This window comes from Apium graveolens, chromosome 10 (genome assembly GCF_009905375.1).
Source record: "Apium graveolens cultivar Ventura chromosome 10, ASM990537v1, whole genome shotgun sequence".
In the NCBI taxonomy this organism is placed as follows: domain Eukaryota; kingdom Viridiplantae; phylum Streptophyta; class Magnoliopsida; order Apiales; family Apiaceae; genus Apium; species Apium graveolens.
This window is the reverse complement of record NC_133656.1, coordinates 168,965,745-168,985,798: the sequence shown is the minus strand read 5'-3', so window position 1 is coordinate 168,985,798 and position 20,054 is coordinate 168,965,745. Positions and strand designations below refer to the sequence as shown.

General features: G+C 34.5%; 1 protein-coding gene across 1 annotated transcript; it reads right to left on the bottom strand.

Annotated features, from left to right (window-relative positions):
• Positions 1–5,028: 5,028 nt before the first annotated feature.
• Positions 5,029–8,541, bottom strand: LOC141693120 (G-type lectin S-receptor-like serine/threonine-protein kinase At4g27290). Its single transcript, XM_074498124.1, has 7 exons — positions 7,227–8,541; positions 6,996–7,124; positions 6,693–6,823; positions 6,180–6,390; positions 5,823–6,060; positions 5,568–5,718; positions 5,029–5,485 (listed from the first exon to the last, which is right to left on the bottom strand). The coding sequence occupies exons 1-7, from the start codon at positions 8,500–8,502 to the stop codon at positions 5,186–5,188; spliced, it is 2,436 nt and encodes an 811-aa protein (XP_074354225.1). The 5' UTR covers positions 8,503–8,541; the 3' UTR covers positions 5,029–5,185.
• Positions 8,542–20,054: the final 11,513 nt, after the last annotated feature.

The window sequence follows — 20,054 nt, the reverse complement described above, 5'->3', positions numbered from 1 at the left end:
ACTGAAATTTACTTCACATGCCTTGAACATGGGAGAGACAACCTTTTTCAACATTGCTGGAATATTTTCATTTTCTGTTACTTTTACTTTATCACCTATATCTTTATTTTTGTTGTTCAAGGCATAATAGTCAAGACCAATAGCAATGTTTGGACATGGCTTGTTTTTCTCATGGTACTGTCCAATTAACTCAGATGCATTCTTGAAGGATTCCAATTTAACTTCATTCTTTTCCAGCTTATCCCTTAGCACTGTTTCAATTTCACTTGCACACTTGAGCTTGTTCTTCTGATATGCATTTTCTTGTCTTACAGTTTCAAGCTCCACCAACAACAATTCAGCTTCTTGTTTCTCACTTTCAAGCTTCTCATTTATCTTTGTCAGCCTGCTAACTTCTTCATTAGCAGCAACCATACTTGTATGTATGTGAAACATTTATGTGCTCATCTTTTCTATAGTTTCCTTATATTGACTCACATTAAAATCAATGGTAGTGAGAGTTGGTACATGTGATTGTGTTGAGGATGATTCTCCTTGCTCTAAGGCCATTAAAGCATAATTTCCAACTTCCTCAGAAGAGCTTCATACTTTGCTTCCAGTTCAAGATAAGCTTTGTCCTTCTTTACTTTCTTGGGATTCCTGCATTTTGTGGAAAAATGGCCTAGTTCATCACAGTTGAAGCACCTTATCTTTGATCTGTCAACAGATCCAGTTTTGTAACCATTTTTGCTATCAGATGTGTACTTCCCTTTTTCTTTCCAGCTGTTGTCTTTGTTGAAAGACTGTCATTTACCCTTGAAGAATCTTGGCTTTTTTACTCTAATGTTAGAGAACTTTCTTGCCAGATAGGCCATTGACTGATCTAGCTCATCCAGTTCATCAAGAGTGTAAAACTCATCTTCTTCCAATTCCAGAATGACATATTCCTGTGAATCATTTGTTCTTTGCTCACTTGATGAGGCAGTTGGAGTTTGAGATCTTGGCTCATCATTAGATGTTTGGCTTTTATTGACAATTAAGTCACTTGAGCCATCTACAACATGTCCTTGACCAGATCTCAATGATTTCCTTTGAATCATTTATAGTTCATATGTTTTAAGAATTCTATATAGAACTTCCAGTGTTATTCTGCTCAAGTCTCTCCCTTCCCTGATTGTTGAGATTTTCTGTTCTAAATGACCAGGAAGAGTAAGCAAGAACTTTAAGTTCACTTCTTCAGCTTCATAGTATTTGTCATGGAGCTGCAAGTCATTTATCAGCTTATTGAATCTTTCAAACACATCAGTTATACTTTCTTTTGGATTGGCCATAAAACCCTCATATTATGAAATTAGTATCCTTCTTTGATTAGATCTAACTTCCTTAGTTCCTTCACATAGTATTTCAATCTTTTTCCAGATTTGCTTGGCAGTATCACAGTTGACAATGTTGTTGTACATCACATTGTCAAGTGACTCTATCAATGTTAATTATAGGCCATTATACAGGGAAACTTTCTCCTTTTCAGGCTCAGTGTACTTAGAAGGATCTTTCGGAGCATAATGAGCTAGAATGACCATGTCTCCATCTGTAGATTCCTCAACTCTAACCATAGGAATGAAGGGTCCATTTTTGAGAATCTGAATGTAGAGTGGATTGGCCATCTTGATAAACAACAGCATTTTCTTTTTCCAAAGAGTGTAGTTAGTTTTGTCAAATGTAGGAATTTTGATGCTACTGATTTTCTGTGTATTCATTCTTCCAAGATCTTGAATCTGTTTACTTTCAGATTTTGCTCTGATACCACTTGTTAGAAAATGAATAACACACAGGGGGGGTGAATGTGTTTTACTGTTTTTATGCCTTTCTTGAGTTTTTTATGGTTGAACAAAGTAAATTAAATCTTGTAGTGAAATGTGTTACTGCAGAAATTAAATATGCAATGATAAAGAACACGGATCTTTCAAAACTCATTTAATTTTATATTAAAATTAAGAATATTTTGCTACAAAATTTCTAGGCTCTTTGTTAATAAAGAATTTAGCTTCTTCTTGAGAGTGTTACAAGATTTTCTATCTAAATTGTTACTACTAACTAAAGGACAGGTGTTAATTTTATACTTTAGTTAACTGCTGGTTTACACAGTGAACAATAAGACATGCTATTAATTTTAGTAAACTGTCACTTGTCATTTTCATTTTAGGAAAAGTGTATCTTCTATTTCTGGCTTAGCATACCTTAGCATCTTGTGTTTACTTTGATCTTCCTTTGTCAGTTAATCTTCACCATTGATCTTGCACATCCTTCAAGTTACTTTTTGTAGACTTGTCAATTCAGCTGTTTGGATTGTTTGTTGATTGTAAATCTTAGATATGGAACTGGTCTATAAATTGTACTTTGAGATTTTGCCTCGAGATCTCCATTTGATCTATAGAGAACTTGACATCTCGATAAGTATATTGGCTTATCGAGATCTCTAGTACTCCATAGTAAATTTGACTTGTAGAGGTCTCTGAGTTCACTATAGGAAAATTTGGATTGTCGAGATCTCTAATCTTCATATCTTCACTTTGACTTATCGATATCTCTGAGTTCTCTAGTGGCTTATTGACTTGTCGATAACTCAAAGTTCTCTAGTCAAATTTGACTTGTCGATAACTCAGAGTTCTCTAGTGAATTTTGGCTTAACGATATCTCTGAGTTCTCAAGTGGAATTTGACTTATCGATAACTCAGAGTTCTATAATGAATGTTGACTTGTCGATAACTCTCAGTTCTCTAGTGAAGAAATGACTTGTCGATATCTCAAATCTTCATGTCTTCAATTTGACTTGTCGATATCTTTGTGAGTTCTCTATAAGCTTTTCTAACTTCTCGATAAGTCATTTGGAGTTCTCGAGTGAGTTCTCTATAACATTAAATCTGTGACTTATAGAGATCTTGACATTGAATATTTTTATCCAAACAGATTTATTCAACTCCAAGCTTTTTCATAATTCTTCTGAGCTATGATCTTCTTGATCTTCTTCCAGATAGAATCCTTAGGCTTGATACTGTTTAAACGAAAAGACTTTAGTCTGCTCTTTTACATTTTTACAGACTTTAGATGTTACAAGTACAAATGCAAACTAAGATTACAATACAACTTACTTTGGGTTATCAATTTGACTTAGTCTTGTTAAAGTACAAGCATGTCTTGCACAACAATTACTTAATTATTTTTAAAATAATACTTTAGAAAATAAAATTTACCGAGAATAAAAGTCAATTCGTGCTAGTAGTTTACTTTATAGTTAGTAGTTTTTCAAAATAAAAGTAAATATATGTTATTTTACTTAATTTAGCGTAACTTAATAAATTTTTAATATAATTTCTAAATAAATAAAGTTTACAGAGAATATAAGTCAATTCGTGTAAGTAGTTTACTTAGTAGTTTGTAGTTTTTCTAAAATTAAAAATAAATATAAGTTATTTTACTTAATTTAACGTAACTTAATAAATTTTTAATATAATTTACAAATCGTTTAAAAAATATTTTTATTTTATAAAGTAAATGGAAAATTGGATGAATACTAACTAAAAAGGAAAATAAAATTAACAAAGAATAGCCCACAGGGGTTGGCTCAGTGGTTAAAGAGGAGATAACTATCCTTTTGGTCACATGTTCGAATCTCACGGGAAGAGAATTTATGATTATGCCTCCTGAGTGTAGGCTATTGCGTGAGCCCGTAGGGTTTTACCCAGTGTGCACCGAAGAGTAGCGGCTGCGGGTTATCTACGATAAAAAAAATGCAAAGAATAGAAGTTGATTTATATTAAAAACAAAGTTTATTGAGAATATAAGTCAACTTATGTCATGTAAGTACCAAAATTTGGTAAGTTTATTGAGAATAGAAGTTAACTTATGTCAGGTAAGTACCAAAATTTGGTACTTTGGTACCTTGGTACTTTTAGCACCAAATTATACATAGTTATATGTTATTTTTATTTTATGAAGTAAATAGACGATTAGATGAATACTAACTAAAAAGAAAATAAAATTTACAAAGAATAGAAGTCGATTTGTGTTAAAAAACAAAGTTTATAGAGAATAGAAGTCAACTTGTATAGATAAGTACCAAAATTTGGGACTTTGGTATTTTGAGCACCAAATTATACGTGGTTTAGCTTATTAATAAAAAAATATGGTTATAAGGATTACAGCTCACTGATTTACATAATATCTTTGTAACTCAAACTTTGTGTAACTTTTTCCGCAAAAAAAATTGTGTGTAACTTTCTAAAGGGAAAAATGACGGTAAACAATTTTTTTTTTAAAAGTTGTAAGAGAAAGTCCAATATAAGATTCAAAATAGCTATAGTTATTATTATAATTTGGCACCAATAAGTGTATTTTAATTTTAAAATAAAATTTCAACTCCAATATTATATGTATTTTTAAAATAAAATTTTAACTCCAATATTATATGTATTTTGAAATCAAATATTTCATAATTTACCTAAATTTTGTCACTTTCCCCTTAGTTTCATTGAATGCACAACAACATTCATCTCATATATAGTAGTTTAATGATGTGACTAGATGCATAAATGTATCCTTAATCTCAAATTTAGAACCAATGATACATATTTGCAAAAGTATAAAACTCCTTTAGAACTAAAATTTTTTACATTTGGTTTCAAATTATAGGAATGATACGGCATTTTATTGGACTTCTCTAATGCCTTTAAAATGACACACCAATATAATCACTTTTAAGGTAAATTAAAATAGTGATCCAATATGGTTACATAAAGATGAATTACATCAAAATTTCTGACGACTCTAACAGAACATGTTGAATCAAATACGGTTGTTAATTTTTTTGGTGAAGTTCAGTGATCAGACATATCATGATCAAAAGCGACTTATCGAAAAAATTTGATGACTGTCCCAGAACATGTTGAATCAAGTACAATTGCTAATTTTTTTGATTAAGATTACTGATTCCACAATACTGACCAAACTAATTAACTTATCAAAAAAGACGAATAACAACAAATGCTACACACTAATGCTGCTCAAGGTACATGATTTAGGTCGCTTAATGAAGAATCTGTTTCACTCAAAAACTCAACAGTTGACGAGTACTGGTTGTTGGTTGAGTATATTTAGTTGTGTCTCAACTCCCAGGGCCAGGAATATTGTCATAAGAAAAAAAATACCACTATCTAGGTGCAAGAGATGACACACTAATTGTGTTCAAGGTAAATGCTTTTTGTGAAGAGCCTATTCTACGACGATTTCTTCTCTCCGAGAAAAACCCAGGCTGTTTAGGAATAGGCAATGCATCATCACTAGTCAGCATCATGATTGTCGATGACATGTTTGGCCTATCTTCCGGATATTCTTGCACGCACAGTAGCCCAATTTGAATTACTCGAAACACTTCATGTTCATTACTCGACTCCAACACCACACTGTCAACTACTTCCAAAAGATTACACTCATTGTATTGTTTCCATACCTGCATATTAGTTCACAAATATTTACTAAGGTCACTAGACCAGCAGATTAAGAACTTATACCATGGATATAAATTTACTTACATGTCCAATTAGATTAAGGTTGTGATCCGGATGATCAAAACTTCTGTTTCTCTTCCCAGTTATTATCTCTATAACTGATATACCAAAACTGTAGACATCAGACTTGACTGAAAACACACCATCAATGGCATACTCCGGGGACATGTATCCGCTGCATGGAAAAGATTGATAATACATGCCAGTTATGCTTAGCTTGTCAAATCTATTATTGTGCAATAGATCTAAACATTATTGAAATTTTGCAGAAATTATTACTGTGTCCCAACCACTCTTCTTGTACTTGCTTGAGTTTCATTCTCTCCAAAAATTTTAGCCAAGCCGAAGTCTGATATTTTAGGGTTCATCTCATGATCCAATAAAATATTACTGGCTTTGAGATCTCTATGGATGATTTTTAGTCTGGAATCCTGGTGAAGATAGAGTAGTCCCCTTGCAATACCAATTATAATATTGTACCGCTTCTGCCAGTTTAATGATTGGCACATTTTTTCATCTGTTCATTTGCCATTCAAATCCAATCATTGTATTGCAGAACAGCATTGGTGATTTGACTATGATACTCATAAACCAACAGACTAAACAAATATAGAGAAGTTTTAATTTGGATCATACCGAAAATATAAACATCCAAACTTTTGTTAGGCAAATACTCATAGATTAATAGCCTCTCCCCTTGCTCAATGCAGCACCCAAGAAGCTTCACAAGATTCTTATGTTGAAGTTTAGCAATGCATGAAACTTCATTCATGAATTCGTCTACCCCTTGTCCTGAATCCTCCGACAGCCTCTTCACACCTATTTCCTGTCCCTCTTCTAAGATCCCCTGCAAATTAGGACATGTGATATCTTCATTTTTATTCTGACAGATGGTCAATGTCACTTTCTATCTTGAAACATCTGAACATAAACTTATTATTAGCAGGTTAGAATTGGATCTCTTATGCGCTCTACCTATGCAGATGGTTGTGTACTTTTCTTTTAAGAGATATTTGGTGGTTTAACAGTTGTTTTGATTAAATTTAAAATAACAAGTTTGTATATTAATTTCACGGAAAATCTATCCTAACCTTAGAGACATTATTATGTTGACACTTTTCTTTACAAAGCTGGAAACTAAATGTTCACCTTGTATACAGTCCCAAATCCACCTTTGCCAAGCTGATTGTTGTTGGAGAAATTAGCAGTGGCATTTGCAATTTGCATGAAGCTAAATGAAGGTAAATCTAGGTCTTCCTTCTCTTGAGGTCTGACTTTTTCTGCACATGCAAAAGTAAATTGATTGTTTTGGTGAGCAAATATCCAATCTTCTGAACAAATTCTTATGAGTCTATGTGTTAATATTATTCAGACAATAGGAGTTTCCAAATCAACTACCACTGATTAATATTGAAGAATGAATTAATGCACGAATCCAGTACTTAAAATTACCTGCTCTCTTAAGCCTTTTTGCCTTGTATGCATACCACAGGAAACTGCCTATCATTAGTGTTAGCACTGCAGGCACTGGAACTAGTATGATCCACAGGTGCTTCTTTACTCTGAATTTTCTGTTATCCTCTGTGTAAAAATATATTATATTGAAAGTTCAACTAATTAAATAAAAGGAAAGAAAGTATTGAAGTTATACCTAATAACAGTAGCTTCAAAAAAACTGCTTACTTAATTCAGAAGCTGGCATTCTTACATAAAGATCTTGTCCATCGTCTGAGTAGCCTCGCATATCCATCAGACCACCAAACCATAACAAGCATCCAGTTCCCCCATTTCGAATATCTGTATTTGAATAGGCTGTACAATTGCAATCCTTCAAGCACTTGTTCTCGCATTCTGCAAGGCTCATGCTCATGTTATACCATGACCATCGTGTGTCTGGCAATTTTACACCAATATACTTCAAAAAACCATCTCCATCATTTCCACATTCCAATTGAACTTTGCGCGAACAGCCACTAAGCCAATCTGCTTCTGCCCAATCTTCTGGCTTTTTCGGATGAAACCCAGTCATACATTCACACCTAGGAGACTTGTTAAGATTGCAAACACCATTTGTTCCACAAATCCCATAACGATCACAATCTCTCACTTGTAAAGTCAGATATTGTGTCCAAATATGTTTATCTCTGTTCCATATATAACGACTTGATAAGCCACCTGGTGTCATTGTCAGCCTTGTTGCAGGAGATTCGCTATTGACACGATTAAAATAATAATAAGCCTCCGTCTCAGTTATAACAAATCCGGTTGTGTAGATTCCATTAGGTTTAAGTACAGAATTACCGCTAAATCTTGAGCCAACCCAAGGTCCATATCTATACCAAGCATCTGAATCTTTCCACACCATTAGCTGTGGAAAACCATTTTTATCAAGTCGATGAATATAATCACCAAGTGATGGATCATCCTCACTTTTCCATGATGAAAAGTACCTGTCAATGCCACTTACTAAATCATATCCAAATTTCATGCCTGCTAGGAAATTATCCACAGGATAATCAAAACTTTGCCATGCAAACTTTTGTTGCTCATTTTCATCACGAAAAACAAGGTTCCCTGTGTCTAATAGCTGAGCCACTGGATTCTTCACTGATCCCGAAAAATTTGATGTCCATATACTGACAGTAGTACTTTGATTAGTACTTACAACAATTCCCCTGCTACTGACCCTTACAACGCCTGACGTATTAAAAATCGGAGAATTTCTATTAGCCACCCATATAACTGTTCCATTTGATATCTTCTTGAACCATACACCGAAATATCGATTCTTGGGATTGCCTTGGGGGCTAAAAAATCCCATTTCAAAGTCTCCTCCTGCGGACACAATGGTATGTCCATCACTAATGGTTTGATTTGCAGTCACGGTGTCTGCTGCAAAGGAGAACATTAGAATTGAGAGTAAACATGAGCACAACAAAATGATAACAGTGCCTCTCATTGATGCTTTGCTAATTCTTCTGTTTGTCTCGAGTTTTTATGCATAAAATACGTGGTAGTAAATTAGCAGTTTGTAGTATGCGACACCATTTGTCCCCAAGTTAAAAAACTCGAAACTCAAAAAGTCAATCCTTGGGATTTTAACGAGTCGTTTACCCTGTAAGACTGCAACTATGGGGGTCATCTAGACTTTGGAAAAATTGTACACGATCTTTTACAAAATTAATGTGAAGGGGAATCGAATAATTGGGACCCTTGTCAAAGACCCTGAGTCGCAAAGTCTTCATCCTCTCTAACCAGGCCGGCCTTTACGAAAGCTGGGTAAAAGTCCGTCCCAGTTTTCATGAGTAAAGGAAAGTGTTCGTCCCCTCAATACTAGTTGATAATTTTGTTCCCCATAATACCCGTCTATTTTCAACTCTAACTAGGGGTCACGGCTATGTTTTTTTACTGCTATACTTATTAGCAGGCCAGTTTTACTGCTATATTTTATTTTAGCTATATATTACTCCCTCTCTCTCCTAATTGTTATTATTTCTAAGAAAGTATTCGACACGTATTTTAAGATAAATAAAAAATATAGTTTTATAACTTTTTTTAAAAAATTTCTTTTTCTGAATAAAAATTTGAACATTATATTTTTATTCAAAAAAAGATTTTTTTTTTAAAAGTTATAGAACTATACTTTATATTCATCTTAAAATGAGTATCAGATACTCTCTCAGAAACGATAACATTTGGCTGGTACTGAGTGAGTATAAGATATAATATTGTAATATTAAGGTATATATATAACCTTAAACACATTATTATCATATTGAGTGATCAAAAAATACAAAGCACCTTTTATCAATTTTAACGTGATATCAGAGTTCGATTCAGAGAAGGACTCGTCCGTTCGAGTCCTCACATCCCTTATTTGTTTAATCTAATTGTTTATATTAATATTGATATTCGTTATATATGTTATCGGATTATGAAAAGTATACAATTGAGGGAACCGGTGAAAGTATAAGATATTGTTGGATCTTTTTATGATATCTTAATATTTTACTGCGAATGATTATTTAACATTATACTACTAAATTTACATAAGTTTAGTAATCATAAATATTAGTTGGTACCCGTGCGAAGCACGAGCCCAAAATTAAAATAATAATGTCACATTATTATTTGCATAAAACTAAAACTCATAATTCGTGCAAAATACATATCTAAATATAATATATAAAATGTTGTTAAAATATATAGTTAAAAAATCGAAGTTAAGTGTAACTCTAAAATTTCACCGTTTCTAATTATGCATGCACCTAATTACTTATATAAATCTGACATGTTAAGTTACTAATACGATTATTTTAAAGTAAATCGACGCTCGAATGTTCATGTTCAGCAACAAATAAAAAAATAAAATTTAGAAAGAGTAAAAGTAAAAGTTAATTTTTGTCAGTTGAGATTTTATTACATAAAATTTTAAAAATAGTTGTATAAATTTTCTAGTGAGTACCAAGATTTGGGAAGCTTATTAGTATAGATAGCTATAACCCGTGCGAAACACGGGTCTGAGACTAAAAATATCGAATTAATATTTGTAGAGAATTATTCATAATTCGTGCGAAACACGAATTAAAATTAATATATTAATATCAAATATTAAATTGTTACTTGCAAAAAATAGTTATGTGGTTAAAAAAAATCGAATCAGTTATAAAATTTTTCACTATAATTCTAGTTTTGCATTGTTTTACTTGATATAGAAATCTAACATATTAGTTTTATTTTTGTGAAACGAATTATATCTCTATCATATGAACCAAATATCTGTTTTTTAGATAATATAATATTAATTAAAATAATTTGATAATTATCTTATAATTAGCCTTTTCAATATAGTTTATTTAATATTACTTAATTATCGATAAAAAATAATTTATAAATTAAAAGTAAATAGATGTTACTAAACTTACTTTAATATTACTTAATATAATCTAAATACAACCCATAAATTTGTTACTCTTAAAATATGTTTTTTAATTTAAAGTAAATAAACGTTGTGATGGACGGTAAAATATATGATCGTTAAATTAATAATTTTCAGTTTAAAAGTTAATAAATATTAGTAAAGTCATTTGCAATTACTTAATTATTTTTAAAATAATGCTATAGAAAATAAAGTTTACAAAGAATAGAAGTCAATTTGTGTTAATAGTTTACTTTGTAGTTAGTAGTTTTTCAAAATAAAAGTATACTAGTTGGTAACTGGTGCTTCGCACGTGCCCGAAATTAAAAATAATAGAATCCCATTATTATTTGTATAAAATTGAAATTTATAATCCGTGCAAAATATAGATCTAAATACAATATATAAAATGCTGTTAAAATTTGTAGTTAAAAAATCGAAGTTAAGTGTAACTCTAAAATCTCACCGTATAGTTCTAGTTATGCATGTACCTAATTATTTACTTATATAAATCTGATGTGTTAACTTACTAATACGATTATTTAAAGTAAACTGACGTTTGGATGTTCAGCAACAAATAAAAATGAAAGGAAAATAAAATTTACAGAGAGTAGAAGTTAATTTTGTCAGTTGAGATTTTATTACATAAAATTATGAAAAAGATTTATATAATTTTCTAGTGAGTACCAAAATTTAGCACCTAAACATGATTTCCTTATTAGTATAGATAGTTGATAACACGTGCTAAATACGGGTCCGAGATTAAAAATATCGAATTAATATTTGTAGAGAATTATTCATAATTCATGTGAAAAAGGAATTAAAACTACTATATTAATATCAATATTAAATTGGTACTTGCAAAAAATAGTTATGTGATTAGAAAGAATCGAATTAGTTATGAAATTTTTCACTATAATTCTAGTTTTGCATTGTTTTACTTGATATAAAAATCTAACATATTAATTTTATTTTTGTGAAACGAATTGTATCTCTATCTTATGAACCAAATATCTGTTCTTTAGATAATTTAATATTAAATAATATAATTTGATAATTATCTTATAATTAGCCTTTTCAATATAGTTTATTTAATATTACTTAATTATCGATAAAGATTAATTTATAAATTAAAAGTAAATAGATGTTATTAAACTTAATTTAATATTACTTAATATAATCTAAATACAACCCATAAATCTGTTACTGTTAAAATATGTTTTTTAATTTAAAGTAAATAAACGTTGTGATGGACAGTAAAATATATGACCGTTAAATCAATAATTTTCAGTTTAAAAGTTAATAAATGTTACTAAAGTCATTTGCTATTACTTAATTAGTTTTAAAATAATACTATAGAAAATAAAATTTACCGAGAATAGAAGTCAATTCGTGTTAATAGTTTACTTTGTAGTTAGTAGTTTTTCAAAATAAAAGTAAATATATGTTATTTACTTAATTTAACGCAACTTAATATATTTTTAATATAATTTTTAAATAAATAAAGTTTACAGAGAATATAAGTCAATTCGTGTAAGTAGTTTACTTAGTAGTTTGTAGTTTTTTTAAAATTAAAAATAAATATAAGTTATTTTACTTAATTTAACGTAACTTAATAAATTTTTAATATAATTTACAAATCGTTTAAAAAATATTTTTATTTTATAAAGTAAATAGACAACTGGATGAACACTAACGAAAAAAAAAAATTTATAATGAATAGCCGTAGGGGTTGGCTCAGTTGGTTAAAGAGGGGATAACTATCCTTCTCTTGGTCACAGGTTCGAATCTCACGGGAAGAGAATTTATGATTATGCCTCCTGAACTAGAGTCTGTCGCATCTTAAATGCGGTTTACCTTAGTTCATGTGGTTTGCAGGCTATTGCGTGAGCCCGTAGGGTTTACCTAGTGCGCACCCGAAGGGTAGCTGGTTTGCAGGCTATTGCGTGAGCCCGTAGGGTTTACCCAGTGCGCACCCGAAGAGTAGCGGCTGTGAGTTAGCTACGATAAAAATAATAAAAAAATTACAAAGAATAGAAGCCGATTTGTATTAAAAACAAAGTTTATTGAGAATAGAAGTCAACTTATGTCAGGTAAGTACCAAAATTTGGTAAGTTTATTGAGAATAGATGTCAACTTATGTCAGGTAAGTACCAAAATTTGGTACTTTGGTACTTTTAGCACCAAATTATACATAAATATATATTATTTTTATTTTATGAAGTAAATAAATGATTAGATGAACACTAATTAAAAAGAAAATAAAATTTACAAAGAATAGAAGTCGATTTGTGTTAAAAAAACAAAGTTTGTAGAGAATAGAAGTCAATTTGTGTAGGTAAGTACCAAAATTTGATACTTTAATACTTTTAACACCAAATTATACCAGGTTTCGCTACTTAATAAAGAGTATGGATATAATGATTATAGCTCACTGATTTAAATAATATCTTTGTAACTCAAACTTTGTGCGACTTTTTCCGCAAAAAAACTGTGTAACCTTTTAAAGGGAAAAATGACAGTAAACAATTTATTTTAAAAAAAGTTATAATAGAAGTCAAATATAATATGTAAAATAGTTATAACTATTGCTATAATTTGACACCAATAAGTGTCTTTTGATCTTAAAATAAAACTTCAATTCCAATGTTATATGCATTTTGAAACCAAATATTTCCTAATTTACCTAAATTTTGTCACTTTCCCCTAATTTTCATTTAGAGCACAATAATATTTATCTTATTTATGGTAATTTAATGATGTGGCTAGATGCATAAATGCATCATTGGGATCGCCACCCATATAACTGTTCCATTTGATATCTTCTTGAACCATACACCGAAATATCGATTCTTGGGATTGCCTTGCGGGCTAAAAAATCCCATTTCAAAGTCTCCTCCTGCGGACACAATGGTATGTCCATCACTGATGGTTTGATTTACAGTTAACGTGTCTGCTGCAGAGTAGAACATTAAGATTGAGAGTAAACATGTGCACGACAAAATGATAGCAGTGCCTTCCATTGATGCTTTGCTAAATCTTCTGTCTGTCTTGGGTTTATATGCATAAAATGCTTGGAATTAGCTGTTAGTAGTATATGACACCATTTGTCCCAAGATATAAAACTTAAAACTCCGAAAAGTCCTCTTGGGATTTTCGTGAGTCGGCTATTTTGCAAAAATATTTGCACCACATCTTTTAAAACTTTATTTGAAGGGCAATCGAAAATTTTGGACCCCTTAGTCGCAAAGCCTTCGTCCGTAACTAGGTATTATAACCAAAATTTGGTAATGTATCATTTTGGGTTAAGAACAAATCAATTGAAATCAAATTGGGGCAAAATGATGAAATATTAGATTTTAGGCTGCAACACATGAGGGGAGGACGCGTCCTGGAGTTAGGACGCGCCCTCATTTAATGAAATGAAAGATATGGAATATGTTTGGGTTTAAGCTGCAACACCACAGAAGTGGACGCGTCCTAGGGGTAGGGCGTGCCCTAGACAAGTGGAATGCGCTACATGACTTGTTTGGATGAACGGACTTGTCCTCGCTCCGGGCTTGTCCTCGCAAGGCAAAGAGTTTGTGCTCGCTCCGGGCTTGTCCTCGCTCAGGACAAGGCAGAGGGCTTGTCCTCGCTCCGGGCTTGTCCTCGCTTTGAGCTTTCCTCGCTCAGGACAAGGCAAAGACCTTGTCCTCGCTCATGACAACACAAAGGGCTTTTCCTCGCTCCGGGCTTGTCCTCGCTCCGGGCTTGTCCTAGCTCCGGGCTTGTCCTCACTCAGGACAAGGCAAAGGGCTTGTCCTCGCTCCGGGCTTGTACTCGCTCCGGGCTTATCCTCGCTCAGGATAAGGCAAAAGGCTTTTCCACGCTCCAGTGTTATAGCAGAGTGCTATCCTTGCGTATGGAGATGCATTATCCGTGAAATTATGGACGAACCTTGGGCCTTCGCGGTTGGGCCTCATAGTTGGACATTCCTAAAGCTAGCGGAATATGGATTCTGTAGGGACTTCTACCGGGCCTAGGAATGAGAAGTCTAAGCCCATTAGATTTTTTGTTCTCCAAGAACTACGTCAAGTTTGATCCCTATATAAAGGGTACGTAGGCACATTAAGAGGGTTTGGAAGTTGAGAACTAAAAAGGAGCCACCACTAATCCTAATCAATCTCAGCACCCAATTTATCACAACCACCACAATCCGCTCAATTTTTCGGAGAAGAACCACCATCGTAGATCTTGATTCCGGTGACGAACCTCAAACCTTGTTGATACCAAATTCCTCCGTCAACAAATTGGCGCTAGAAGGAGGGGGCTAATCAAGATCATAATCTTGGGAGGAAAAGATTTCTTACAATCGTGATGAAAGTTCTTATGATGGAAGTGATATCAGATCTGAAGGAGATGGTGAGGGAGGCTACACTCAGCATGAACCCTATGTGCGCAGAAAGGTAGTGGATCCTCCACGAGCTCCAGGTGTGGGAGGAACACCACAAGTTCTCATTAGCAACGCTGATATCTTGGAGCAACTGTATCGCATGGGAGATACTTTGAGCAACTTTAATTCAAGGTTGAACACGGTGGAGCTTCACAAGACAAGGAGAGGTCGTTGTTTCACCCGCCATGGTCATGCTATGGAGAAAGCCCCCATTGTTGAAGGAAACACCCACGATGTTCGTGGCCAAGCTAATGGAGGAAATCCTTGAATCACTCCACGACGCTTGGAGTATTCTGACGATGTCGAGTCTTTTGTGGAACTTGTTGACGAGGACACTGATGGGAGAGAGAGACCTCATATCGAAAATCAGGTTGCTCCACATCCTCATAGGTCTGGACGTACGATGGACGAGAGTCGTCGTTCCAAGAATATCCAAAATCAAGATGAGGAAAAAAGAGATTTTTCAACTCTAAACACGCGTTAATATTCACGCAAGTATACGTGATTGCAAGTAATATATAATTATTTCTAGTTCATTCCTACAGAGACTGGTTTAGATTAATTTCAATCAATACACTTATTCAACAATGATATGGTTATTATTCAATGCTAAGACGATCAACAAATTGAGATTTTTTATAACTACGATTAACTAAGAGATTATACTAAAGAACATTAACTAAGAGATTAAAAAGGATTGATTACTATATGACACAAACATGGGATTCTAACTTCATTACTACTTCATTCAATAGCCTTTTTATTCTTAACCTTATCATGCAATGGTGATGACACTAATCAGATAACACGAAACTAGTAAACGCCAACTTTTGTTGTACGAATACCCTACTACCATACATCCACAAATAGATAGAAGCTGAATAGACACCAATTATATTGAGACCCTATATGTCTATAGAATTTGACAACATAACGATTTAATGCACAAGTTATCTATCATGATTACATAGGGCAAGTAAGATGGTTAAAAATTACCTATGAATCATGCATAAATACATGAACCTATGCTAGTAAGGCAAGTTCTAAACCCCTAGATTCACTTTTGCTTCAATAGAGATTAACACGCTGTCTTATAAGTTCGCGCCGCTTATTAGACGAATAAGCACAACTAATACTAGGTTATCATACAATCACCACATACTAAGGCATCGAAACAAATTAACTAAAGAAATCCATAAATAAATCCGCTAGAACCCCACGATTACGATTAGCCCATAATCGGACTCATCATCAATGTGGGTTCCGATGAAAGCATGGTATAATAAACGCAGTCTTTATACTGAATAAATAATAAAACCAAGTACGTTACACAAGAGTTTAGGTTCAACAAATAAGAAAACTAGCATCCAAGTTGATAACTTAAAACAAAGAATCACAAGAATAAACTAGATCCTCTTCGCCTTGGTTGAATTGTGCTATACGGTCTTCTTACGCCTTCTCCTTAAGCTTTGGTATGTCTTGTTGTTAAAAATAATCATAAGTTATTAATATATATGCTATAGAATCAACCAGGGCTTCAAACTATCAGAATCCAATTAGAAACAGAATTCTGCCATCCCGACCTGGCGCGGGCGCGCGCTTCACCTGCGCGGGCGCGCTGTCTTTCTGGAAACATGACGCGGGCGCGCGCTACTACAGCGCGGGCGTGCGCTACTACAGCGCGGGCGCGCTGACTCTTCGGAAAAAAATATCCTAAATTCTGTTTTTCTTGCTGGGTTGAGTTGGCCTTTTCACGAGTAATCTTCTTGACACCTTCCTAACAACAATTTAGAACCAAAACAGTGCTAAATTACCTTGATTCCTGTTATATGCCTGAAATGCAAAAACACTACAAAACCACACCAAATACACAAATAACTCGAGTACAAAACATCAATTCAAGCCTTTATAGAGCATTCTAAGTGGACATAAATGCCACTTAACACACCCCCAAACTTGGACCGATGCTTGTCCTCAAGCATAAACAGACTCAAAGAACAAAAAATAAAAATGCAGGAATGTAACTAATATGAATGCAACGATCCCCTCAGATTAACTAAACCAAGCAACAAGAAATATCTCAATAAATGCAGTTATTCGCACAAAGATCAATCATATTCCATAAATCAATTTACAAGCCAGAAACATGTGTGTGTGCAAATGCTTGTGGATATACATCGCAACTAGATCAATAATCATGACTCACTACTCATCAAGGCAATCACACGGTTATAAATAAAATAAAAAGCTAAACTCAAAATGACTTATAACACTCCAATTCATATATCGGAGTTATACATGGATTCATGCCCTTATTGCTAACACATAAACAACACAAATATGCTTATTTGACCGTGCAATGAGTGAGGTCCACAAAAGACTTATACAATAATACCCATATATCGAGCGTTAGGTTAGTGGATCCCAGACTATAAAGCCTTAGGTCACTAGGCACAAAGTCCCCTAAGAACTTAATAACTTGAGTATGAAAGAGCCCACACGTGATCAATTATGCATAACACATATTTTTTCTCTTTTTTTCTTTTCTTCACATGATTTCTGAACGAGTGCGTTTCGCTCCATCTCGTTAAACCCTAGACTACTCATAAAAATATGAGCTGGCTACCATCCATTTGACACCTAGCCACAACAACTAGCAATTAAATCCAAATTTTTACTCCAATTTTTAAATATCCATGTTATTTTATCATTAAGAGAATATCCTAAATTCTAAATATAAACAAGTGATTAAACCTCGAAAAACCAACAAACCATAATCATGATCTAGCCCTCAAGCAACCTATAAGATTTAGTGAAATTATAATTATTTCTAGCATGCAAATCAACTCGATAGGACTTAACATCACTAAACACGACATCACTACACTAGCATCAATATCACAAATCAATCGAAAAAGCAAACTTAAGGGATCATATTATAATACAAATGCATGAACTATATGAACGACTATCATAAAAATAAAAAAAACTAAAAAAAACTACTACATGGCAAATATGCAACTATATGAACTAAACTAGCATGAATATGCAAACTATATGCGACTCACACATAACATATAATCCATAACTACTACCCCCAAACTTAAAATATTCACTGTCCTCAGTGAAGGTAATAGTAAGGAATCAGACATACCTACTCAAAATCAGGGTCATCACTCTCAACGGGTGGAGTGTCAGGAGTGTCTGGAGGCGGGTACACAGAATCCTCACCAAATACCGGCCACTGGATATCAACTTCTGTGGCTCTGAATGCAGTCCCCAAAGCCAGGGTAAGGTCCTGTACAAAGCAACTATGAATGTCATGCATCGCATCCATCCTCCTCATCAAGCGCCTATACTGCGCTGAACTCATCCCAACACTGCCCTGTGCTTCCTCTTGCTGCTGCTGCTGTGACCCCGAAGGACCGGCCTTCTCTCCCAACTCAGCTCTCCAAGCTGCTCTCCTCGCCTGAGTCGTGCCACCAGCATATTCCTGAGGAGTTGGCATTCCACTTGGCAGATGGTCATAAGAATAATCAAGCCCCTTAGGATCGGGCTTACTACCGTACCACTCCTGCATACTCAACAACGTCGAACTATCAATCGGGGCACTCGGGAGCTACAACTGCTCATGTGCGGGCCAATGAACTTCAACCGCCATACACAACTTTGTCACAATGGATGCATATGGTATATACTCGGAGTACTGCCTCGCAAGATCACCATCCCAAGATCCACATAGTCTCCCTGAAGAATCCCCCACAACAAACGTTCACGCTTCACAGTAACATCATGCACGTGAGATGATGGCATGATGTTGGCATGATGAGGCCGGGAAAGTGGCATACTCATTCGTGACCTTCTTGAACTTCCAGTGAGTCTCAGGCACACACAGGGTAGCAACGATCAAATCCAAGTTAAAATCATCCCCCATATTCTCATTCCAATTTTCCTGTTCTGGCCTCCTCTCGGGCTGCTTAATCACCCTCCGAATCGCCTCAGCACTATAGTCCACCATCAATCCCCTCACCACAGTGAACCCGTTCTTCTCAGCCTTTGCATTCGCGTGAAACTCGCGAACCACACTCATAGGCACCGCAGCCGGCGCCTCACAAAAAGCTATCCACCCCATCTCTACAATCATCTCTAACAACTTACCATCCCTCCCTGATGGCAGAAAACCTCGCTCCTTGGCTATAGGCTTCGAAAGCAGCCTCGTATACTCCGCCTCAGCCTCCGGAGTTAAAAACCTGGGCCTCACACCACCCACACTCAAAGAATCAGTGGTGCTACTGCTAACTTGGGTTCGTTGTCTTTTGGGTGCCATTGAGATTGAATAAGAGAGAATAAGAAGTTTGTGTATAAGAGAGATTTGCGTTTGAGAATTTGAGAAGTGATGGAGAAGTTTGTGTATAAGTGTTTGTATATATAGAAGATTAGGAATATAATTAGTTATAGAAAAGAAGTGGGATTAATGGGAGTAATGGGGGTAATGGAATTGATTTGGAACATAAATTATGGGAAGTGGAGGAGGGAAATTCAGGTAGAAATTGATTTTGTATTGAAGTCCCCAAAATTTTGTTTATTTCCTTCTCTCTTTTTTTCGACTACAGGGACTCAACGCGGCCGCCCCGCCTGGCAACGTGGGCGTGCCGTGCTTCTGGAAATCCAGCGTGACCGCCCCTCATGCCAGCGCGGGCGCGCCGTGCTTATGTAGTTGAACTTGAATTTTTTTCTTTTTCTGATTTTTTTGTGTTTTTCTCCTTATTTTCTTCTTCCTCTATCTGCTAATGTACAACAAACTTGGGTTGTCTCCCAAGAAGCGCTTGGTTTACGTCGTTAACTTGACGTAGAAACTCGAGATCAAGTAGACAATAAAACGGAACTAACCACCTCACAGTTTGCCGTATCCCCATAGTAATGCTTCAACCTCTGTCCATTCACCTTGAATGCTTTTCCTGGATCATTCTCAAAAATCTCCACTGCTCCATGTGGAAACATAGTTTTGATAATAAACGGCCCTGACCACCCCGACTTTAACTTTCCAGGAAAAAGACGGAGACGAGAGTTGAATAACAGAACTTGTTGCCCCGACACAAATGATTTGAGCACTAGACCCCTATCGTGCCACCTTTTGACTTTCTTCTTATACATTTTG